Source organism: Zootermopsis nevadensis, unplaced genomic scaffold (genome assembly GCF_977971745.1).
Source record: "Zootermopsis nevadensis isolate Lab colony 2312 unplaced genomic scaffold, Znev_1.0 Znev_ptg000022l, whole genome shotgun sequence".
Lineage (NCBI taxonomy): Eukaryota > Metazoa > Arthropoda > Insecta > Blattodea > Termopsidae > Zootermopsis > Zootermopsis nevadensis.
The window spans coordinates 7,941,123-7,964,831 of record NW_028259154.1 but is presented as its reverse complement, the minus strand read 5'-3'; the positions used below and the strand labels follow the sequence as shown (position 1 = coordinate 7,964,831).

The 23,709-nt window shown below is 40.4% G+C and overlaps 1 protein-coding gene across 1 annotated transcript in view; it reads left to right on the top strand.

Annotated features, from left to right (window-relative positions):
- jp (junctophilin) overlaps nt 1–23,709 on the top strand; it is a 117,017-nt gene that overhangs the window by 68,095 nt on the left and 25,213 nt on the right. Inside the window, exons 3-6 of the mRNA XM_022066610.2 lie at nt 17,606–17,910; nt 19,124–19,291; nt 20,546–20,880; nt 22,158–22,276. Of these exons, the coding sequence (XP_021922302.1) occupies nt 17,606–17,910; nt 19,124–19,291; nt 20,546–20,880; nt 22,158–22,276 (927 nt within the window). The remainder of the gene's footprint in view (nt 1–17,605; nt 17,911–19,123; nt 19,292–20,545; nt 20,881–22,157; nt 22,277–23,709) is intronic.

Sequence of the window (23,709 nt, the reverse complement as noted above, 5' to 3'; positions counted from 1 at the left end):
CAACACATGGAATTCTTTAAAAAAGGAATTTACTGTGTAACATGGTTGATGTCGTAATAAAACCCTTTTATATGTGTGTGCTAGAATGTTAAAATAAGTTAAAATATAGTTTGAAAATATAGTGTTGAATTCAGCTACACAGAAAGTCTATACCCTCAGTTATACCGATCAAACACATGATAGTTTTAAAGTTCTGTGTTTTTATCATTAATGTGTGATGTGTTGTACAATGTTCTATAATGTTGAGTCACTCGGGAAGGGGAATCGTGTTTCGTCCAGGTCAGTGTGTTATAAAGGCTGATAATGACTGCGGCAGCAGATGTTATTGGCCATTATAGTACAGTCAGAGACACTATTGCTCCAGGAACCCGATCTTTACAACTGCATCCTCTACTGGTTATAACATGTTACCTCAGTCGTTACCTTGGCGTTTTTAACAAAGATACCTGGACCAAATACGACAACAGAGCCTCTCCTTCTTGTGTGTCTCAACATTGTATCAATCATCAGGGCGATGAGTGCCTGATGATGGAGGCAGCAAGGACCTCTGAAACATTGGTAATCTTCTGCCAGACTACACGGCGCAACAACCCAGAAGCCGTCTTCGGACTCACCGCAGTGAAAACCTCAAATTCTACTTGTGAAACATTGTGAGTGATGAAACAGTGAGAGCGAAAAGAAAACACATTTTAAGATGATGAAAGGATGGTCAGGAGTGGAGAGTTTATGGACATTTGAGGTTAGCGGACAATTAGTGTACTAACTGTATGAAAATTAAGTTGCGGGTATGATACAGTTAGAAAAGAGGTTATATTAGAATGTAGCAATTTGACCCACTTTATTGAAAGACATTGATGACATTACATATGCACTTTAAAAAGTCAGTGACAGTTAACTTACTAACTTCGTGGAGCAGAGTTCTTTTTGAGATGATAACAGTTGCTCAGCTAGTCAAGATTTTCGTAGTATTTTATAAAACCTGACGGTTCATGGCCATGTCCAGAAGAACCTAACATTGGACCCTATTGGTAACTAGTTCCGTCCACCTAACATCTTTACAATCAGTCTACCTGAATTCCGCTTTAATGTTACGTTCCAGTCGCCTTATTGGTCTTCCATGTGAACATTTTCCAAGAGATTTTGCTGCCAAAATTATGTATGTATTTCTTATACCCCCATTCTAGTCACGTGCTTCGCCTATAGTATCTCCAAATGTAACTTTGTTCAATCGTTGCAGTGTGACCTGTATAAATAATACACTTCGTTTTAATGTAATATCATAAATCGTTTTCTTACTTCGTCACTCTTTTGTCCAACATATGTTATTGAGCACTTTATACTCAAGACATATGCAATTTATGTTAGTTTCCAAAAACAAACCGCGTTGTATGCGCTTCCAAACAAGTGTCAAAATTATTTCGCATAAATGGCAAACACGAGAACCAAATATAACGGAGCTGTGGTTGAGGCTCCTGGGCCCTGCACACGGAAAAAAAATGTGATCAACGAAAATTTGAATGTTTTATGTGCACATATCTCGGACATCGACCCCACGAAGTATCGACTGTAGTGAGATACGATCGATACTAAAGCCAGTGGTGTTGTATCGTGTAGGATACTTCCCGTGTTGTTTTGTTGGTCTTTGTTACTGCAGTTACATTTTTGCTCCGTTACATGAAGCTCAGTGATCAGCTCCAACGAAAACCGAGGTTGGAATACGTGGAGTTTAAGCTGTACTCCTACAAGCCTCCATGGCGTAACGTTTAGGCACAGGGAACACTTTATGCTTTTTTATGGAAAGAGATGCCTTCCAAAGACAAACCCCCCTTTGAAGTTTTCAGCGTCACCCATTTGAATTATAGTATGCTCTTCGTACAAAGAGAATGACATGAACACACAAGCACGCGGTAGAAACACGTTTGTTCATATTTTCAGTTAAGAACGTTTGGAAGAATTTATGTTGAATTTTATATTTAGAAGGCACATTAAAATTTAGTTTTATTTCGTATTGGTGTAATGCAACTCTTACTTGTCATGGCAATAATGCATGATGTAAAATATTTTACACTTTACAATATGATGGGCCTATCTGCAGTTGGATTAGCTTTACAGTAGCATATTTGATCTGTAGTAAATGAACTCTAAGGCCAGTGAGTAATGAAAAATTTCAAACAATATATTTGAAAATATGACTGCATCTTTCTAATCCTTTTTGTGACTGTGTTTTTATAAACTCGGGGTAGTCGTGCATCACTCCACTCAAGGAGTCATTCAGTGAAGCATTCTCTGCTGAATTAGTGGCTGCAAGCATAAGCACTCTGCGACTTTCTAATATTTAAACAGATGGAAGCAAGGTTTGCTCGACAGGTGAGATGTTTTCTAGGGTTTCGCTGACCTAGTTTTGTTATTCCGTCTAATAGTTGTTTGATTCCATAATAAATGCCAATATTGCAGACAATGTTTAACTAGTTTGCATGAAACTTTAGAAATGCCAACGTGACGAACTTGACAAACTTTTGAGGTTAAAATAAGAGAATCTACTGAGGATATTAAGTACAGTTGCTAAAATGTTGTGTGGCGTTAGATGTTTGGAAGAATATAAAACTATTATAAAGACTTCTGGATGCTATAAAATGAAAATAAGGCCACAAAACAAAATTTGTTATTTGCTGAATTATTTAAATGTGCTTGGATGTAAGTGGAAAACCGGAACCGGGCATCGCGACGTTTCCAAAACACGCTATAATTGCCGCACGTGAGCTATCAGATGCCATTCGAAACCCCTAGGTTTCCCTAACCTTAGTTGAATAGACTTTAATGATAAGTTTCAGTACATCGGTAATAATGTGGGCACTCTGATATTATTTAATAAGTCAGTCTGTACCTCAAAGAAAGTACAACACTTCACCGTTACGAAGATCACTTTGTTAATGCTGTTTGAGGAAGTGATAGCTGTTTAAATTTAGAATTATACGAAACATAAAAAGTGCGGACATGTATATTGTCAATCAGGTGCGATACATATGTATCTTTAGGCGTCAAAGGGTTAAACAGGAAAATGATTTTGATATCCGGTTGTGCTGGGGGTGTCGTAATGGGAGTACATAAAACTGAGTAATAAAATTCCACTTTCAAGAGAAACGGTTATGAAAGAAGGAGGTTTTGAAGATAAAACGAAATTTAAATTACGATTTGCATTGTGTTCATAGACTAGAGCTAATTAAAATACATAATATAGACGGTTTATACTCTTCCGCTCTCTTGGCCTCTGGGTATGCTGAAATTAATCAATGCTTTTGTACTTACGGGGCTGGTCAAAGTCTGTTTATATAACTAGATTACTGCGTCATCGTCTAAGAATAAGAGTTGTAGCTTGAATAATGGAGCAGAACCCTTCTTGAGAAATAAAGAGTCGCTCAGCTAGCCAAGAACATCTCCACCTTCTGTGGCTCCCCAATGTTTATTACCCTCTTCACAAGAGCCCGATAGTGGACCCTGTTCTTAGCCATGTGACTGAAATCTACATCCTTACACCCCTTTAAGCTCCATTTTAATATCATCTTCCCTTGAATGCCAAAGTCTCCACATTGGTCTCTTACCTTCACATTTTTCCGACTGAAAAAGTAATGAGAATATTTGCGTACATCCATATATGAAACAGCAATTTTAGGTTTATAAATACGAGGCGCGTCCCAAAAGTAAGTTTCCCTGGGGCCGTTTACAGAAACAAAACACAATTTCATGGAAATATTTATTGCAACAGATACAGCAAGTGTCCAGCTATTTTTCAACATATTCGCCACCGGAATTGAGACATTTGTCATACCGTGGGACCAACTTTTGAATACCTGTGTCGTAGAAGTCTGCCGCCTGGGATTGGAACCACTGTGTGACAACCATCTCCGCCTCTCTGTCATTCTCTAAACGCTGACGCTGACCGGACAGGAATTTCTTGAGGTGTAGGAAAAGATGGAAATCACTGGGAGCGAGGTCCGGGCTGTAGGGTGAATGATTAAACACCTCCCAGCTGAACTCCTGCAGGAGACTCGCTGTCCGTCGAGCCGTGTGCGGCCTAGCGTTATCACTGACCGCACTTAACAGTCGGCGGGAGCTGGAATAAGAACCTCCATCTTCAACAGCTGCAACGATGCTACTGTGAGAACACGGGAAGTACCGTTAGTGCATGCGCCATGCTACGTCATTGCTCTATCACGTACGCACAGTCGCTTCGCGCAATATAAGGTTTGCTAGCTGTGGGACGAGTGGGAAACTTACTTTTGGGACGCGCCTCGTACATCTGTGACAGCGGAAAATTTTGGCGCATTGACTCGATCCCATGAAATGTGATTGCACAATGTACGTAAATAGGTCGTTAGTGGAGCTGCTGATTCTTTTGGTTTTCGATATAACTTGTAGGTTCGAAATGAAATTCTTGTGATTTTTGTCTGAATAAATGTCATCGTGGCTTCTTGTGAATACGGGAATAAACTAACAGAACCCATAAAAGACGTGGAATTTGTTAATCAGCTGAGCGAATATGAGCTCGGATGGCCGAAGAAATGTGTAGAAGAATTTTATTCTTCTTAATGTATCATCTTTACAATATGTAGTTGTGAAATCTGACGCTCAACTACAATTTCGTTAGTAGTATGAATGCTTACCGTTGAGAGGAATGCTTATGCACAGACGATTTTACAAAATTTTGTGTTTGTGCGAGGACTGTGTTCTGAAGGGGCACTTACACACATTGTAAGGCTTTTGAAATGGGTTGCCTTTGAACCTGAATATTTTAATCGAATTTCGATAACAGCTCCAGGATTGTTGCTTTTCGATATTTCTAAACTCTCTCATCTCCGTAAATCGTAAAAGTGTCCTTTGTATGAGCCCTTGATGTGCAGAAACTTGCCAAAATTTAATTATCTAGTCTGTACCGTAAATAAAACACGCTGTTTAAATAAATAACCTCTTTTTACAGCGACGGTCATGCAAAAACACAAAGGTAAAAATATAGTCTTCGTAATTGTTGCAGACCGCCACGGTGGTCTGGCGGTTAGAACGCTGGCCTTGTAATCCTGGGGTCCCGGGTTCGATTCCCGGCGGTGCCCGAATTTATAACTTATGTTGGGCAAGGCAACACGGAGTTTTCCTCCGGGGCTTACCCGGTTTCTCCGTGGCATCCCAACAATTACTCCATACTCCATACACACAGAAGAAGGCAATGGCAAACCACTTCTGTATATATATATATGAACAGATCCCAGTCCGAGAAAAGGATGGAAGGATCCTGTTCACACTATGTCGCCAACCTCCTGTAAAGGAGACGGTGTAATAAAGAAGAAGAATTGTTGCAGCAGATGGGACCTATAGTTACTACTAGACCAGGGGTGGCCAACCCGCGGGCCGCATGTGGCCCGCCTTGAACATTTTTCCGGCCCGCGAGATTCATCACACTTTTACAAAATATATTTATTTTATAATGGCCAAAGTAGTGAAAACCAATGTATTAAAAAAATACATTATTTGTGCATCCATATATTCAAAAATTATCTGTCGAAATTATGAGAAAAAATTAACTTTGATTTTAAAATAATATTCTTGCGAATATATGACAGATATTGCCTGTTTTATTCATGAGTTTACAGTTATGAGTTCGCAGAATAATTAAACTATATTCTGCGAACTCATGATGCGCGTGCATCTTGGAACATCTAATATAACAGGTTCTATGTTTCACTCTTAAGTGCCCTCAGTGACGCAGTAACCATACCTAGATACGCACAGTTGATTGTTGATGTGGCCCGCGGAGTTATGATGCATTTCCAAAGTGGCCCGAAAGATCATTTGGGTTGGCCACCCCTGTACTAGACTATAAAGGCCTAACTGTTCGGCTGCAGAGAGAGAGGACAATGACAGTGTCTGCAGACTGCCCACAGTTGTCAGCAGGAACTACCTCAGGAGGCGTTAATAATGGATGGGCCAGTAGTGGATCCTATAACGTCTGGTATTTTACCAGACAGAGTATGCAAAAAAATATGCATGTGCACTTATTTGTCATGTCTTTCTCGTTTACTTTCTCTTCCACGTTTGTTCTTGTCGTGTTCTCTTGCTCTTTTCTTTAACATACTTACGTGCTCCGTGTCTTCACGTGTGAGGATATGATCATAAGAAAATGGTCCGAGTTAAGTTCTGTAAGTGTTTCTAGATGAAGAATAAAGCCGATATTCTTGATTCGTGCAGTGTCAATGCAGTTCGAGCGACTCTTCGGTCCTTTATTATTCGCTGTGCAAAATTTTCGAAACTAATGTCCGCGTTGATTATCCGCACGACTGAATCATGTTGAATCCTGTCGCCTGCAGCGATGACTGCTTAAGTTGCATCGCTCTGGTGATAGAGATAGAAAGCACCTCTGAAACGTCAGTAAAACATATTCCAGATTAGCTCAGCAACCCAGCTGACAGTCTTCATACTAGCTGTCGTGACAATCTGAAATATCGCTTTCTGTTCCTGTTTACGGTTTGGTTGTAGAGTTTTCCCATGAAACTTGCGACAACGTCAACTCATTTGTTATGCGTTATCTAAACGCGACACTTGAGGCGGAACGACGTTTGTAGCTTAGAATACGGGAATAGCTATAACGTATAAGAAACGTAGGGTCAGTGTAGCCTCACAGATATGGGAGCGTTTTAGTCTCTGGAAAGAGAGAACTCTCTGATTAATATCTGCATGTTCCAGCAAGCTTTGCGGTTGTCACTTCTGCGTCGTGTACAAGCAGCGTTCAAGCCTCAATTTCTCTCTGGCTTACTCAGTATCTACAAGAAAATAAAGCACGCGAAGATAAGTAAAATGCAGTAATATTGACAAATCTCATTATATACTTAGATTGCAGACATACACGCCGAAAAAATTAAATTTAGCTTTCTAATATGAATTTCTGGGTCCGCAGTGGCCACGCGGTCGCTGGGACCGTGGGTTCGAATCCCACTCAAGCCATGGATGTCTGTCCTGTGTACAGGTAGAGGCCTTGCGACGGGCCGATCCCTCGTCCAAGGAGTCCTACCAAATGTCTAATAGATCAAGCCAACGAAAAAGTTGGGACCCGCAGTGCTCAGGCACTTGAAGAACGGGTCGTTCCCAGAATCCCAGTAATATGAATTTCAGTAAATAAGTTTATTCGGAACTAACAGAGTAACTAACTGACTATCTAACAAATTAAATCAATGGAGAAAAGTATTTATTGAGAAGCTAATAATGTTTTTAGCAAGTGAAAAATTCCCAACGCTTTGTGTAACCCGAAGGTTGATTATCGTGTTTAAAGGACCAGTCATCGGTCCGTATCCTAAGCTACTTTAATCCAGGCACCTGAACTCTGTTTTCCAAAAGTCGATTTTGATATTATCCTACCCTCTACGCTTGGGACTTACGAGTGGTCTTTGCCTTCAGGTTTTTCAACCAAAGACCTGTACGTACTTCTTATCTTCCCCAAGCGCGCTACATGACCCGCCCATCTCACCCTCCATTAATACGATCGCCTTAATAATACTGGGTGAAGAGTACAAGGTATGAAGCTGCTCATGAAGCATTCCCCCCCCCCCCAATTACTGTATCCCTCATACATTTAAACATTCTTCTTAGTGCACTATTCACTAACAAATTCAAACCCTTTTTTTTACTTTAACACGAGAGACCAGGTTTCATACCTATACAAAACAACAGGTAAAATTATAATTTTATATATTTTATTTTTTTCGTTTTTAGATAGTAGATTGGAAGACAAACGATTCTGAATTTTGTGGTAGCAAGCATTCCCCGAATTTAGTCGGCTTTTAATTTGCTTGTGAATGAAATTTTGATTTGTTAACGTCGTTCCCAGATGCCTGAAGTTTTCCACAGTTTTAAAGTATTTGTTAGCTGACTTCATATGATAATTTTGTTCTGTAGTCTAGTGACGAGACATGAACATAGCTTTATTTTTTCTATTTTTGCTTGTGGACCAACTTCATTACTGGCCTCTAATAGAACGTCTCTGTTTGTCATTATACTTTTACCCAGTAAATTAATATTCCATTGTTATTTTAGATTGCCGTAAATGTTACGTTAAGTGCAATTAAATTAATATGGATTTATTCCGAAGTGATTATTATTATTTAGTGTTCTGTCTGATGACAGGTCCATATGAACAGGATCCTTCCATCCCTTTCTCGGACTGGGACCTGTTCATATACGTTCTTGGCAGATGATCCAGAACTGGTTTGCCATTGCCTTCTTCTGTGTGTGAATGGAGTAATTGTTGGGATGCCACGGAGAAACCGGGGAAGCCCCCGGAGGAAAACTCCGTGTTGCTTAGACCACGGCCTTGCCCAACACAAGTTATAAATTCGGGCACCGCCGGGAATCGAACCCGAGACCCCAGGATTACAAGGCCAGCGTTCTAACCGCTAGACCACCGTGGCGGTCATCCGAAGTGATATATTGAATAAATTAAAATATGTAATTCGGTTTACTAAATTCCTGTCAATAAGTTATAAATATTTTTTTCAGTGGTGCGCTACATTTGTAAATGTCTAATTTAACGAAGCACTGCAAATTCCGACGATTCGTTTGTTATGTTTGCAAGTGTATGTATCAATAGGACAGGCGTACAGAATCATACCAGTGCAGTTTAATGGTGATAATTTTTAATGTTTTAGGCGTTATATACGCATTGCTATAAGGGGAAAACGTCTTACGCGTACTATCTTTTTGTCTGTCTCAGCCTATCGCTTTTCCCAGCCGCAAAAGTCTTGCTGTTCCTAAACCATCGCTTCGGGTACTGTGGGAACTTCATTAATTTAGCTATTACGGCCATTAAGTAAGTTTTACACTGTGTATTTGATACAATATGATCCAAAAATATTTTTAATTTTAATTACGCGTTTATATTATATTCGAATCTATGTCCTCTGCTTTCCTGATACCGGTTTGATACCTTGACCTCTGTAGGCAAGTGTGCATTGCGTACGTAAGTAAGAAGGTGAGTGTGTGTTTCTTTGTGCGTGCGTGCATGCATGTATGTATGTGATATATCGCTTGAAAGCGTTGGTTTTTATAGTCTGGATCTGTTTGTTTCTCTGGGATAAGGGTAAAGGAAACCATTCTCTCACCTGTAAACATTTGAAGCTATTTTAATAGTACAAATTTTTCTCTACCATGGAAGTATTTTGATAGAAAAAGACTTACTTTAGGGACTTATTTCAGTTCAACCCAGTAGCCGATGGATATGTCAAAATATCGTAATATTTTTCGAAATGTTGAGCTGCGTGAATGTGAAATGCCCCTAAATTGGTAATATGACCATAAATTGGTTCCCTAGGTCGGGTCCTCCTGTGACAGTTTGCGGAAGTTTGATTTCTAGGGACCGTAGGAGCAGAGTACACACGGGAAATTCTTGCCAAGTCGAGTCCGTGGCGCGATGCCAAGTCGGCCTGTTGCCATAGCCAAACCATTAAATGCCACGTGGAACATTAAGAGGTTCTGGCAACATTGCATGGACCTCAGAAATATTGTACCAGCAGTGGGACTGCATCACTTGTGTTAGCTTGTTGCAAACCAAGTACCCTGGAGCTCCGTATTATTCCAAATACTGTCAAGTGACACAATATTATGTAACGAATTATATAAATCATTAAAATAAAATTTATCCCGATGCTTAAAGTACCACACCATGAGGACACCTTCGTGCCCAGGGCGCTTTGTGTCCACAAAGAGTCTCCGACTTATTGGATATTTAAATGTTTTGGCCCCATAGCTGTTTAGGACGCGGTTGTCAAGGGAAAAAAATCCTTTCCCTATCTGGAATCGAAGGTAGTATCATAGAGTTTACTTGAAAGAACTGAGAAAAATTTACTTATATCAGGTTTGCCAATCTGTAAGGCGATATTCAAGCCAGGGGATTCAGGATACAAAGCGGCGATGTTAATGCCCTCAGGATGATGTCTGATCTTCAGAAGAAATTCTGAAGATGGCTGTCTCCTGGGTTGTTGCGCCGTGTAGTCTGGTACAAGTTTACCGACGTTTCAGCGGTCCCTCCTGCCTCCATCATCATCGCCCTGATGATGGAGGCAACCATCTTCAGACTCACCGCCGTGAAAACACAAGATCCAACGCAGAAGAAATTCTGCTTACATCTAGGAGATATGTCCTGATTTCTTACTGACGATTTATGCTAATAGTATTTGATGGGGTATTTAAAAATTCTTAAAATGTGAGAGTCATATGAGATTCTACAGAAATTTACATCCGTTTTGTGTGGTTTATTATAGATTCGAGAAACTGAACCAAAAATGTGGGTTAAGCTGCACCTTCTGATAGCTCCCCCCCCAACACCCGCCTACAGTGGAGATTTATGTAATCTCTTCTGGAGTAACTCCAACCGTGAGAAAACTCTTGTGCCAGTCGGAATCTGGCTGACTCTCCCGTTACCCCCCGAATCCTTCCATTTTTGTGCAGAAACTTCCTGTTTCGTGAGATTTCAGGCTTTCACGGCGGCGAGTACTGTCCACAGATCACGAGAAAAACCCTGCTGGGGGAAGTCGTTTCTGGTGCGGTGCGGGGGGAATGTTACCTGAGGGCTGCTATTGGTGGGAAGTGCGATACATCAGAGTTTTACGCTACTACACATAGACTGAAAACATCGAGCATTTAAGAGTAGCGTGTAGTGAGTGCACCTTTAATGTGTTCTGTGGGTGTTGCGATAATATTCTAGATTAAATCACTGTGCCGCTGTGAGGTAATCTTAAAGCTGTACCCATTAGAACACATGAAAGCCTGTCGTCTGTTGTTCATTCAGTGGTTGTGGAACGAATGCTTTTAGGATCGGTCGTCACTCACCGCGAAATCTTGCGCATGCGCGTATATCGAATTCCTAGCAGGGCTTTTCTCCTGGTCTGTGGACTGTATGTAGACTTGTCATCTTCAGCTCGCTGTTTGTTTGCATACTGCACGCTGCATATCAAGTTGGTGCAGGGGCAACTCTCCATGCTTGTATTTAAATTGCATAGCCCAGTTTACTGGCTAACCTAACTGAAACGTTCCGTTGCTTTACTCAGTATCGCCAGATAATGGTGATTTCGTACTTTCAAACTGTCACGACCACCACGTTCAAAATCCTTAGCTTATAATAACGCATTACAATTTCTCATGCCCTTTGACAGGTTTGCCTCCGTATATGAAAGAGCGTCGAACGAATCAGTGTAATTGCATTATTTTTATCTTCACCTTTTACACATATTTAAAACAGTTGTGATTTTTATGGGGCTTGGAATGAAAATCATGCCATCGGAACACACCTCACGTTCTTGCAAGTCCATAACAACTAAACGACGTTTTTCTGGGGTTTACGCCTTGTTGACGCGTACGTAGATGTCAACGTTTCAGTCCTGAAGATACAGGCGGTAGGTTTCAACGAAACGTTGGTGTTTCCCTATGAGTCTACATGGAATCAAAATCCAGATCATCGTCTTCATCCTGACCGCCATGAGAACCTCAAATCTCATAATCACAACACAGCAATCAAACATCTTAACACTATTTGATTTGATTTCTGTTACAATACTAGGTCTTCTGTGTGAATCCATACATTTAAACATTACTGTGTTTTCCTATACGTACTTCACATACGCACTCATTTAGTGCATACCATTTAAAACGCAATCCGTAAAAAGGTAAATTAGGAGCTGGTCCACCCCCGCGTATTAGACTCTCCCAACGTCCCCCGTCATACTCGAGTTAAGGTTATTTTCGTTGCTAGGCCGCTATTCGCGCCATTTACGCAAAGGTTGCGGAGGTGGAAACATGATGTATTCACGAAGACAGGTCCAGTTTCCGAAATGTTCTTTTTAATACTAGACGATAGACAAAGTCTAAAAACTCTGTAATCTAATTACGAACTTCGTTAGAATGCATATTAAAACTAGAAATTCGGAATAAGAGTTTACTTGAAATTAGTAATGGTAATGGGGTTACACAAAAAAATATAATTGTCAGGAGTATAATGTTCGCACAAAGTAAAATTGATAAATAAACGTTGACTCGTTCTGATAGAAAGACACACAATGAGATTGATCACGTCTTGATAGAGGACGACAATCATTTGCCTATGCTTGATGTACGACTGTAATATAACAGTTTGATAGTTGCGGAGTTAGAGAAAGGCTACCAGTCAGTAAGCGAGTAAAGAAAACGTTTGATGTGAAAGATTTTATCTCAAGAAACTAAACAATTCGGAAATTAATGAACAGCATGAAGTCAAAATCTCAAACAGATTTGCAGGTTTCGAAAACAAAGATTATTGGTGATAACTATAAGGCTTGCAAGAATTTTTGGAGAATATTAAGACTTGACCAAAAAGGGTCTAAGTGATTAAGAATTAAACAATCAGAAATCGTTGTTTGAAGAAGAATGTTCAAAATTGAGAGACGTAGGGGAGCAGGTTGAATTGTGATGTTTGCAGAATTCAAGCTAGATAAATGGAGACAACCGAAACAATGCGAGACGTGAAACTCATATAATATCAGGGATAAGAAAAGGAAATATCTGAAATACAATATTAATGAGTTTGAAACAAATCATTAGGCCGGACGCACGCCTATTAGTCAAGAGACGATAAGACACGGTTAGACAAAGCAACGTCGCATAAGACATAGACATTCTTAGTCAGTGTAAGATTTGAGGTTTTCACAGCGATGAGTATGAAGATTTCTGTCTTCTGAGTTGTTTTGCTGTGTAGTCTGGTCGATGTTTACCAACGTTTCAGAGGTCATACTGCCTCCGTCATCAGGGCGATGAATGACGCCCTGATGACGGCTGCAGTTATGATTCTTGAGTGGTTATGTGAGGAACAGGGGGAGGTATTGGGTTAATCTATTTGTTCAAGACAGCGATGATAAAAATACCACACAAAATTTAATTCTCGAACGACGAGCTCTTGCTGAGGGATATCTTAGTTTTACGCGATTGACGCCTGAAACTGTTGATTTTTTTTTGCAAATGTCCTGTACTTATGAGATTTAATGACGGAAAAGACTACAAATTATTCAGGAAGAGAAGCTTATATGTTGCAGCACGATTACATAAATGTACAGTTTATAAAAGCAAAATATTAATTTTGAATTCTTTAGTGCTGGGTATATGAGGGTCTTAGTCAAACATAATCTGTGCTGAGTTAAGCTCTTCTTAAAGAGCACTTAAAGTTATTAATGTAGAGTAAATGCGGTGATACATTCCCCCATTTAAAATAAATTTAATTTTCTTTTGTTATGAATTTTCTGAATTTATTTTCTGACGCCTTGACAAACAAATACCTGAATTAAATATTTATTTGCGTTCCGTAGATGAAATTGTAAATTACTGTAATCCTACACTAGCGATCAACTACCGACCAGATATTCTGCGTTCGTCAGGTACTTGGGGAGGGGGTCAAAGTGGGGCAGTACTTTAACTATTTGTAGACTTAAGTAAATACTGTGAATCTCGTAGTAAAAAGTACTATACAGCGTTCTCGTTGAATTCGACATAAACCCATTAGGCTAATTAAAATTTGGTTAAAGGAAGTTTTAGTAAGGTCGGTACAGGTTGACATTTGTCGGGTGTGTTTCCTGCTCAGAATGCTTCTAAAATTCGAGGTGTTTTGTACACATTGATTTTCAAATTTAGTTTATAATACATCATTAAAAAGCCAAGGCAACAAAGAGGTTTGGGTTTGAATGAGGACACACCTGCTTTTGGTCTTTAAGCGCTGGTGGCGCTATAATCTTACTATATAATATTTATTCATATAACTATAAATCTACTTCCTCATTCCCTATTTCCAGATATATGTTACTAAATTTATTGTTTCATTTACATCTAAGTTTAAGCAAGTCTTTTCCAATACTACTTAATATTACTGCATTATGAACATTTATTATTTTCTTACGAGCTACACACTCATTAACAATAAGCCATTTTCTGCTCAAAACTATTTTAATAGAATTTTTGTGGCGTTATTTTTCTCCCTAGGTAGAGGATATTGTCCCTCAAGTATTCTCACTCTTAATAAACCTTAACCATGCAAACTGTGTTTGCTTCCCTTGTCCACTCATATTTCTTATCACAATAAAATAAGTAGATGTGCAACTTTCAGTTTCTCATGATGGAATCTGTTCCATGGTATCAGTTAGTTATTGAATTTATTTGTTGGAGATTATACTGGTGAAAGTGGACGAGGGATTTTTACGCTGGCTCTGAATATCGCCCTCATCTTCGTCCCCCCGAATTCGACATAGTTTACTTCCGCTGTGTGGTTTTCCGATGGGCAAATCACACTCGTCTGGGTCGTTTGGCTGGGACAGTTCCAACTCGCGGTTTGTTCTCTGCGTCTCGTTCCAAAAGTCAGTTCTGATTAAGATTTTTTTATTATTCATGCGACCTATCGACTTGTCACTAACGTCATCCTCCGAGATGTCTGTGCTGCCTCGTTTATTGTTTTCTGTCGCTCTTCTTTCCCCCCAATCTTTCTCCTCCAGTGCTCCACATAATCGTTCCACCTCTGTTTATTTTGTTTTATAACTATCCATTCTTTCTCACGAACTCGTATTTTCTAACCCGTTTGCCAATCACGTGATTTGTATGAGCAGGCTGGCTGCGGAATGTAAGACAGAAATTCGATTCCGGTGGGACACACGGTTCAGTGTGTGCAAGAGTCGAGATTTCAGGTTGTCACGACGGAGAGTATGAAGATGACTGTCTTATGTGATGTTACGCCTTGTAGTTTAACTAGCTAGATGGCTTACGGAACCCGAAGGTCCATCACCGAAATTACCAAAGCCCTCCACCGGACCCTAGACTTAAGTTCCTCTGTAGAACCATTGAAACGCGTTGTCGCCCTGGTGATGGAGGCAGCAAGCACCTCTGAAACATCGGTAAACTTCTGCTAGACTACAAGCCGCAAGGATTCAGAAGACATCCATCTTCGAAAACAGTGTAGTGGTGCGTTCAGAAGGAGCATAAATCTGTAGTGCTAAGTTCTAGATTGCGTGGATTTTTCCTCCACGCCTTCTATATAAATTGTTTGTTGATTTATTTGTAGTTTATTTAACGACTTTGTCATTAGCTCAGTCTGTATAGTGTCGAATGATAGGATGAATAATGAATAGTGAAAGGAAAAGGCTGTAGAAGGATGCGGTTGTGACCTACTTCAAAGTACTATCCTGGCATTTGCATGGAGGGGCTGAGTGGAACCACGAAAAACCGTGCGTTAATCGGTGTCCAGGTCGTGATTTTAACCCGGGATCTACCGAATTCGGGTGCTAACCACTTGGCTCGACATTCAGTAAATTCTTGCTGTGTATCTTAGTCACAGGGGCAAATGTATCTGTTTCGCTTTTACCTCGTATTTAGATGCAATTTTGTGTTCTGGAGATGAATCTCTTGAGTTCCTTAAACAACACTTCAGTACTTCCGGTCTGCGGAGCAGGGAGTTGCCTCATTTTTACTCTTTATTTCCCTTTGTCCCTCATTTCTGCGATGTTTCTCAGTCTGTTTTTCCCAAAAGTTTGGCAACACCGTGACGCTTGTACGTATATATTAGGGAGAATTTTCAGCAAGCGAAATTAAACATGATATTGAAAGAACGCAGTATTAAATTGTTTCATTTGGTTAAAGGAAATTATTGAGTAAAATGTGAAACTGTTTCCATCAATAGATTTAATTTAGTAACATATTAATACATTGTAGTGACGTTTAAACAAACGGCCCGCGAGTATGTTAGAAATTGTGACTGCAGCCCCAGGTCTAGAAGAGGTTGATAACCCCTGTACCAACTTTTTGTTCACGCTTACATTTTTTCTTTTCTTGTTTTTAAATGGTGTAGTTTACGTCCTTTATGAAACACCAGTAATTATATCGATTGACACCGTACACGGAGCCACTCTAATAAAGTACATACTTTTACTTGGAGAAACTCTCTAAGTTTTGTGACAGCCTTAGTAAGTCTCCTAATGTGAGCACAATTTGTAGAACCTACATTCTGCACGTAATGACATTAAGAAAACGTACTGCTTATGTTACTATGCAATAATTTCAGTTACCTGTGTTAAGTAGCATTAGTGTTGCGCCCAAATCACAAGTTCGTGGTTCCCCCATGTTGTTATTACAAATTATACGGATTAAAATTTACGATGTTGGAATCAATTTTTGTGTCATAATATTGATACAAAATGATGTTAACATTGGTCAGCTAGTTCGAAAGTTAGAAAAAAAAACATTGTGTGCTTTTATCCCTAAGAAAGGAAAGTCGGTCAGAAACCTACCACGTTGTTTTAGAAAAAGTCACAAATCTCGTTTGACCAACATTTTTATACGAGAATTTATATCTCTTAAATAGTTACCCTGCTACTTCCATCTCAGCTTTAGTTCATGTGTTTGTTCATATTACAGCCAATACAATTGCTTTGTCGGTGATAATGTTACCGCAATTTTGCCATATGTGGGCTACGTAACGTTTATGTACATGGATTCAGTCTTAACGTACCCTTAGTCGGGAAGACTGTTTGCCAAGAAAAATGCCATTCAGTGTTATTCGTGGGGAGGCCTCGTTAGTTATTCATTGAGGTATTTAGTTATTTAGATACCTGGTTAGTCAGCGAGTGTGCTGGAACTGGAGCATTGTTACTGGGGCTGGCATACCGTGTGGGAGAGAGACAAACAGACTCACGTAGCTGCCCAAAATACACGGAGCAGTGGTGGCGGCCATCCCACTGAGCTATTTCGGGGCGAGGTGTAACCTGACCGACTGACTGACTAACTAACTGACTGACTGACTGACTGACTGACAAGGCTCCTGTTGTCAGTTTACGGATGGAATCACTCGAGGTTCGTATTTGGCGCGCGTTAACTCTTTTGATTTATTCGTTAACCATTTGGAATTACAGTAAAGTACGTCCTTTTAAAGTAAGGTGTAATGATGAAGGGCCTTTGAGTTGAGATAAGCGGTAACTTTTTAAGTTAGTACCTTGCCTTACCTTAGTAGTTTAGGCAACACGGAGTTTTCCTCCGTGGCATCCCAACAATTACTCCATTCACACACAGAAGAAGGCAATGGCAAACCACTTCTGGATCATCTGCCAAGAACGTATATGAACAGGTCCCAGTCCGAGAAAAGGATGGAAGGATCCTGTTCATATGGACCTGTCGTCAGACAGAACACTAAATAATAAATAAAACCTTGCTTTTATAAAAATCGAACGTCTATTACCACGTTCAAGAAAGCCCGCCGTCACACCTCATCATAGTTCAGTCAGTCAACCTTACCTTTGTAAAATCCATTTTAATATTATACCCCTACGTCTCTTTCTTATGGGTTTCCGGAACATTTTGTATGCATCGCATTTTATTTTGGTTGTTAAGTGCTCCATATACCTAATCCTACTTGGAAGGAGTCGTAGCTTGTTTTATCGAAACATTTCTCTCGAATAACCCAGTCAAGCCATAAAAACCCATCGGCTTCGTGGGCCGAAAAATTAATTAGGGACCTCCCGATCACAAAGCAACGTACTTGAAGGTAGTTTAATTTTCATGTGTCTGCTTGCAGGTACATACCAGGGACAGTGGCTTCGAGGGATGAGACACGGCTATGGAGTGAGGGCCAGCGCTCCCTTCGGCATGGCATCGCACTACAAACCCAGCAAGGCTGTGCGTGCTTCTATGACATCGCTTCGGAGCGCCGAGGCGGGCGGTGGCAGCACTGTCGGAGGGGCTGCAGATCCAGCCGCGGAAAGGGACCGGAGGGTGGACGACTCCAGGGGCGGCTTTGTACTGAAGGCACGTAGCGACGAGCCACCCGCGAGGCGGAGATCCCTCGTTGAGAAGGGATCCAACATCAAGTCTATCTTCTCGGTGCGTACAGTGAAGTTTTTGCTTCTCCGAACCAAAAAACAGAAGCTCCTTAACAAAAGAATCACGCCTGAAACAAAACACGACACGCGGAGGCAAATCTCATTCAGCTTTGTGGACTAAAATGGCTTACAGTATTTACACAACACTGATTGTGATTAAAATTGAAGGAAACTTTTCTCAAATCTCCGTCCATGCCTTTTTTTTATTTCGGCGCTAGAGGGGTGTGACTTGTCAGTTCCTTACTCCGCCCATCTCATTGCCCACTATAAAGGACACTGAGGATCTCATAACCGCTTTGACATGGTGAAGATAAAGTTCCTCCGCCCTTGCTGAGAATCTAATCCTGGCTTGTACAATCCCATCTGTCATTACTCCTTAAAAATAGCAATGGCTTGAAAATAATCGTAAGACTAACTAACTAACTAGATGGCTTACCGAACCCGAAGGTTCATCATCGAATTAACCAAATCCCTCCACCGGAACCTGTCCTGGGCCAACAAAATCCAGTTTCCTTCAACTCCTATCTCCCATAGATCCCGCCTGAGATTATCCTCCCATCTACGTCTAGGTCTCCCCAGCGGTCTTTTCCCTTCAGGTTTCCCAACCAATACTCGGTGCACACTTCTTGTCCCATCCATGCGCGCTACATGCCCCGCCCATCTCATTCTTCTCGACTTAATCACCCTGACAATACTGGGGGAGCAGTACAGATTTTTAAATAATAATCGTAAGATTCGTTTTAAAAATGCAAGTGTTAGGATAGGAAGATGGTATGTAAGGGAAGCTTTATGAAATGTGCAGGTCTGTACGTGTTGCCATTCTAACTAAATGAAATTATGATTGCCTAAGCAGGGTTTGTAATAATATGGAAATATGTTTGTGATCTAGTCGATCATGGTATTTTATTCTTACGAAAAGATAAATTACAGTCGTATGGAAACGAAGTTATCAGGAAAATATTTGTGTTCACGAGACGTAATCTACTTATGGAATAGAGGATTTTACGAAACGGATAACATTCGGTTTCGAACAAGTAATCTGTTTTTGTTATGAGAATCCAGTCAGGTATTTTACAAGCAACCGGTATAAGCCATTACCACTCGTTTGATATACTTGTCTTAAAAATAGTAGCTGATGGTTCTTGTTTGCTAGAATCAAAATTATTTAAGAAAAGACAGTGTTAGAGCACTTTGATTTTAACGGGATGTTGCAGAGGATGCGAAAGCAGCGAAGCACGGGAGACCTGGACAAGCGGGGCGGAAACTCTGCCAGCATTCGGAGTACCAGTTCCAACGCCTCCTGGATCAGCACGGAGTCTTCTCAGTCCGGGATGACCAATGCTTCGGTACACACCGACTCCAACGCCAGCTTCGTCGTCGAGGTGAGATCGACGTATTCTGACAAAACTTGGTACCTAGACGCCGTTGCTATATCACAGACTCCTAACCACAGGGGCCCGGGTTAAATTCAATGTCAATCTAGAGGTTGTTTGTAGTGGGAAAAGCACGAAGTTTCTCTCATAAGTCTATTTAAAATTGTTCTAAGCAAGGAATTATTTCATCATTCCTTCATAGACAACCTCCACAGTCATTGTCAATTTGCGTGCTTAACTGGGAATTTACCTCTAACCCAGCAGCATTTGGCTCAAATTAGAAGATTAAATTTTAGTTCAGTGTGGTACTTTGAGATGCTATTTTAATTTTGGTTCAAATTGAACTGAGTAGATTGCTGCTTTACGTGAAGGACATGGCGTGGCCTATTTTACCTGTCTTGCTTCTTCTTCTTCCGTTTTTGACGCTACAACTCGATTCGAGCCTTTGACTCATGTGATCTCAGTGACTGGTTTCTCTCGAGGGAGTCCGGCTGATCGGATGCTGTTACTTCAGCAGGGTAACACAAAGCAACTCCGACAGTCATCCATGCTCGAAGCAGTTTGCAGTCGGCTATGAGTGTTCGTGTGTGATCGGTCACATTAAATATTTTGTTAAACGTTTGGACAGTCCCTTCACTTGATTTTTAAGTATAGTGCGATTAAAAAATCTTACTGGTTATCGAAATTCGTGATAGGAACAGTACAGATGACAAAACGTTGAAAGACAAACTAATTTTTTTTAAAAAAAAAATTACTATCCAAATCAAATATGGGCTCCGTTTATAATATATAAAACATTTAATTATATATGATATTTAATATATTTGAATATTTTCCTTAATGTGTTTTTTTTACAATTTTTGATACCTTACTTAGCCTGTTGTAGAAAATAATCGCGTTGCATATCTGCATTGTCACTCAGCAATTATTTGTTTTCCTGGTTTGTTTGATATTCATCAAACCGATGTATATTTCAAACAAGAGTTGTACTAATGTTTCGAATGATGAGCTGCTTTATGGCAATTTCATTAAATTAACTTTGGCTTCATGTATAGTGTGGTTTATGTTGGACCTATACTGGCCAAATTTTACTTTCCCCGACAACCTTTACTGTGAACCATACCAATATTAAATTTGTTCGAGGTTCTCGTGTATAAATCACACGTAATACATTTGGAAAATACGTGCAATTTGACCAAACTGAGACGGCTTAGTGTTGAATGAGATACAAAGACGGAAATGCTGAACGCTGTGTGTCTGCAGGACGAACAGATGGACGAGAGCGTCACGGAGACGTACATGGGCGAGTGGAAGAACGACAAACGTTCGGGGTTCGGCATCAGCGAGCGTTCGGACGGACTGCGCTACGAGGGCGAGTGGTTCGCGAACAAGAAGTACGGCTACGGGGTTACCACGTTCAGGGACGGTTCCAAGGAGGAGGGCAAGTACAAGAACAATGTCCTCATCACGTCCCAAAAGAAGAAACACTTGTTTCTCATCCGGTCAGCAAAGTTCCGTGAGAGGATAGACGCGGCTGTCAACGCCGCGCAGAGGGCTTCGAAGATCGCTCTTCAGAAGGCTGATATCGCCATCTCGAGGTGAGCAAACGACTAGTTCAGCTTCCTCGTCATTTTAGTAGACGCCATCAAATCGTACAATGTTGCGACACGAACAGCGGAGCGTGGGCAATGGCTGTTGTAGGTGGAAGTGATTAGTGACTTTCCAGCCGCTTCACCTCCAGATATGGAGTCATCAGTTAGTTTGGGTGGACCCTAGAGCGAGTCTGGATGTGGTGCCGAAAACAAATATTCCTGTCCATTCCCGGCAACGAACCCCGAACGTCTAGCTCGAAGCTGTTCACCCAGTCGCCTTTGTTGTCAGAAAGATAAATGTAACCAATATACACTTAAATTATGGACGTCCAGTGGTTCAGGTGGTTAGTCACCGGCGCGGGGGAGGAGGACAACGGGTTTGCTAGCGGCCTCAGTCTAATTTCTTTAAGAAAGGCTCAGAGGATTCTAAACTACCTCTAACCAGTTACACCATGCAAACTTCTTAGCTGCCCGAACACATCACTATGAGCGACACTCGTATCGAATAAAAATTGTGATGGGACTTTGTTAATCATTTCCAGTACCTTAATTAAATTTGGAGAAATGAGAATTCTATATCAGCGCCGTGATTTAATGATTTCTGATTCCATTTGCATGTGATGTAGGAAGCGCCAGCTCGGGCAATGATTGTAGCCCTATCACCACCTTGTCGAAGGCAATCTGCCGGGTGAGGAGGCTTGAGTGCTCAAGTGACCCTTAGGGCTATGCCGGCCGGAGCTTTGGCTCATGGTAGGGTCACCCAAGCCGGACAGGTCTAAGGAGATGCGCTAGACTAAGAGTGATACCCTGGTTCTCCATGTTGGGGGGTTGGGCGTAAGGCTAACAACCTTTCACCTTTAAAAAAAAAGCTGTGTTACGAAAAAATCAACCAAGTCTCTGGCTTTGGTTAATTCGGTGATGAACCTTCGGGTTCGGTAAGCCATCTAGTTAGTTAGTTATTGTCGGCTCTTTATTTTAGCCCCAGACGTCGAAGCCTGCAGTCGCAAACTTCTAGATTTTGGAGTACATGGCAGCAATTCTACCCATGTTGTCTAGCGGCAGGTGGTTCACTGTCAACCAGAGTAGGAGACAACGTGCCGTACAAACACGTGACTGTCGGCCAATGTTGATTCTAGGGATCACCAAGTCGTAGTGCGACCACACGTTTTATATTTATGCATAGAAAGAGTGTGTTTTCCAAGAAGCTCTTATTTCATTGTGTGGTGGGAGTGGAGCAGGAAGGCTTCGTGTTGATTACAGGGCTTTTATGGTCGTGTTCTTAGGACGGCGACGGCTCGAGGCAAGGCGGAAATGGCAGACATGGCGGCGGACCACGCGCGAGAAGACTCTGATATTGCGAGGGCCACAGCCAAACAATTTGCTCCAGACTTTCAGCAGCCAGGTAAGTCCCTTGGTCGTGCGACTGGTTTACTGGTACAGAAGATGTGAGGACATTTCTATCAAATTTGGATACATTAACGACTGTCTCATGTATGCGCGTTTGGCATCTTTTACTGTAGTACTGCCCATTTCTCGGTATATTTGGGCGTAAGAGTAACCTTAAAGTACATTTATTTTTATTAACTAATATATCGCGAGTCTTTAACAAATTATAGTTTTGGATCAAATAAAAAAATACGGTATTTCATTTAAGCACAATGTCAATTTTTATATATTCTTGTATACATATTTTCTATTAGGTGTAATGGAGAAATGTTTAATGCGAAATTTATAATGTTTTATATGACGTTTCAGTAACGTGATGTTTTTCGGTATACAATCGATTTTGATATGTTGCATACATGAAATTTATCAAATTGCAATAAGCTGTAACTGTGTTAACGTTCTAAAATGTACGTTTGGATAATCACACAAATAAATAAATATAATGTCATATGGATACATATAATTTCGAACAAATTCTGAAATGTGACGTAGCCAGTGAACGAGTTTCTTTTGGATTGATATCCTATGAGGCAGATTGTACAAGAATTCAACAAAGTAATTATAAATTCAAGTACGTTTGTTGTTAATGGTATTATGACGTCATTGATAAAGAACAAGATCTGGTTTATTTGGTTATTACTTGGCATGTTTTCGTCCTGTAGGCTTCACATGCCACACACAATCCTCCTGCGTTTCTATTACCATCCATTCTCTATGTATGGAGATTCCTATAAGACCGTATAGGGCTTGTTGCATAAAGCCATTTATGTCCACTGATGTTTTGTCTTGAGGCAACCGTTTGTTCTTTAATGCGTAAATGAATACATTTTTTGTTACGTATCTTTTCACCAAATTATGTAATGTCAGAGTTTTTATTTCTTAGTGATTAAGTAAGATCAGTCATGTTTTCGTCTCTTGCAGTGCAATTTCCACGTGTTAATTAAGAGGTTAAAGTGCCTCGTTATCGTTGCTCGATTTTATGACATTTAGTAACACTTTAAAGTCTATTGGTAACTGTATGTACCGCCAGCTTCTACAATCAATCATTCTGCGTTTTGCCCACAAAGTGTAATTACCGTTTTCATACGATTCTTAGAGTTAACAGTGCTTATTTCCGTAAGCAGTAAGTACAATTTTATTTTTAAATGGTTATGTTTTGTGTTTTATTTGTTGTAAGGACTGAATTTTCAGATGTTAGTAAGACGTGCATCGGCTTCAAGGGGTTTAATATGAAAATGAATATTAAGAATTAATGTAATTTGCACATAGCCAGAATCATTAAACAAGATTTTCATAACGATGTGTGCTGTGAAATGTAAGTAACTCATTATTTCAGTAGTGTTTAAGAAAATCGTTGGCGAAGAATTGGTACTCTGAAGAGTATACATA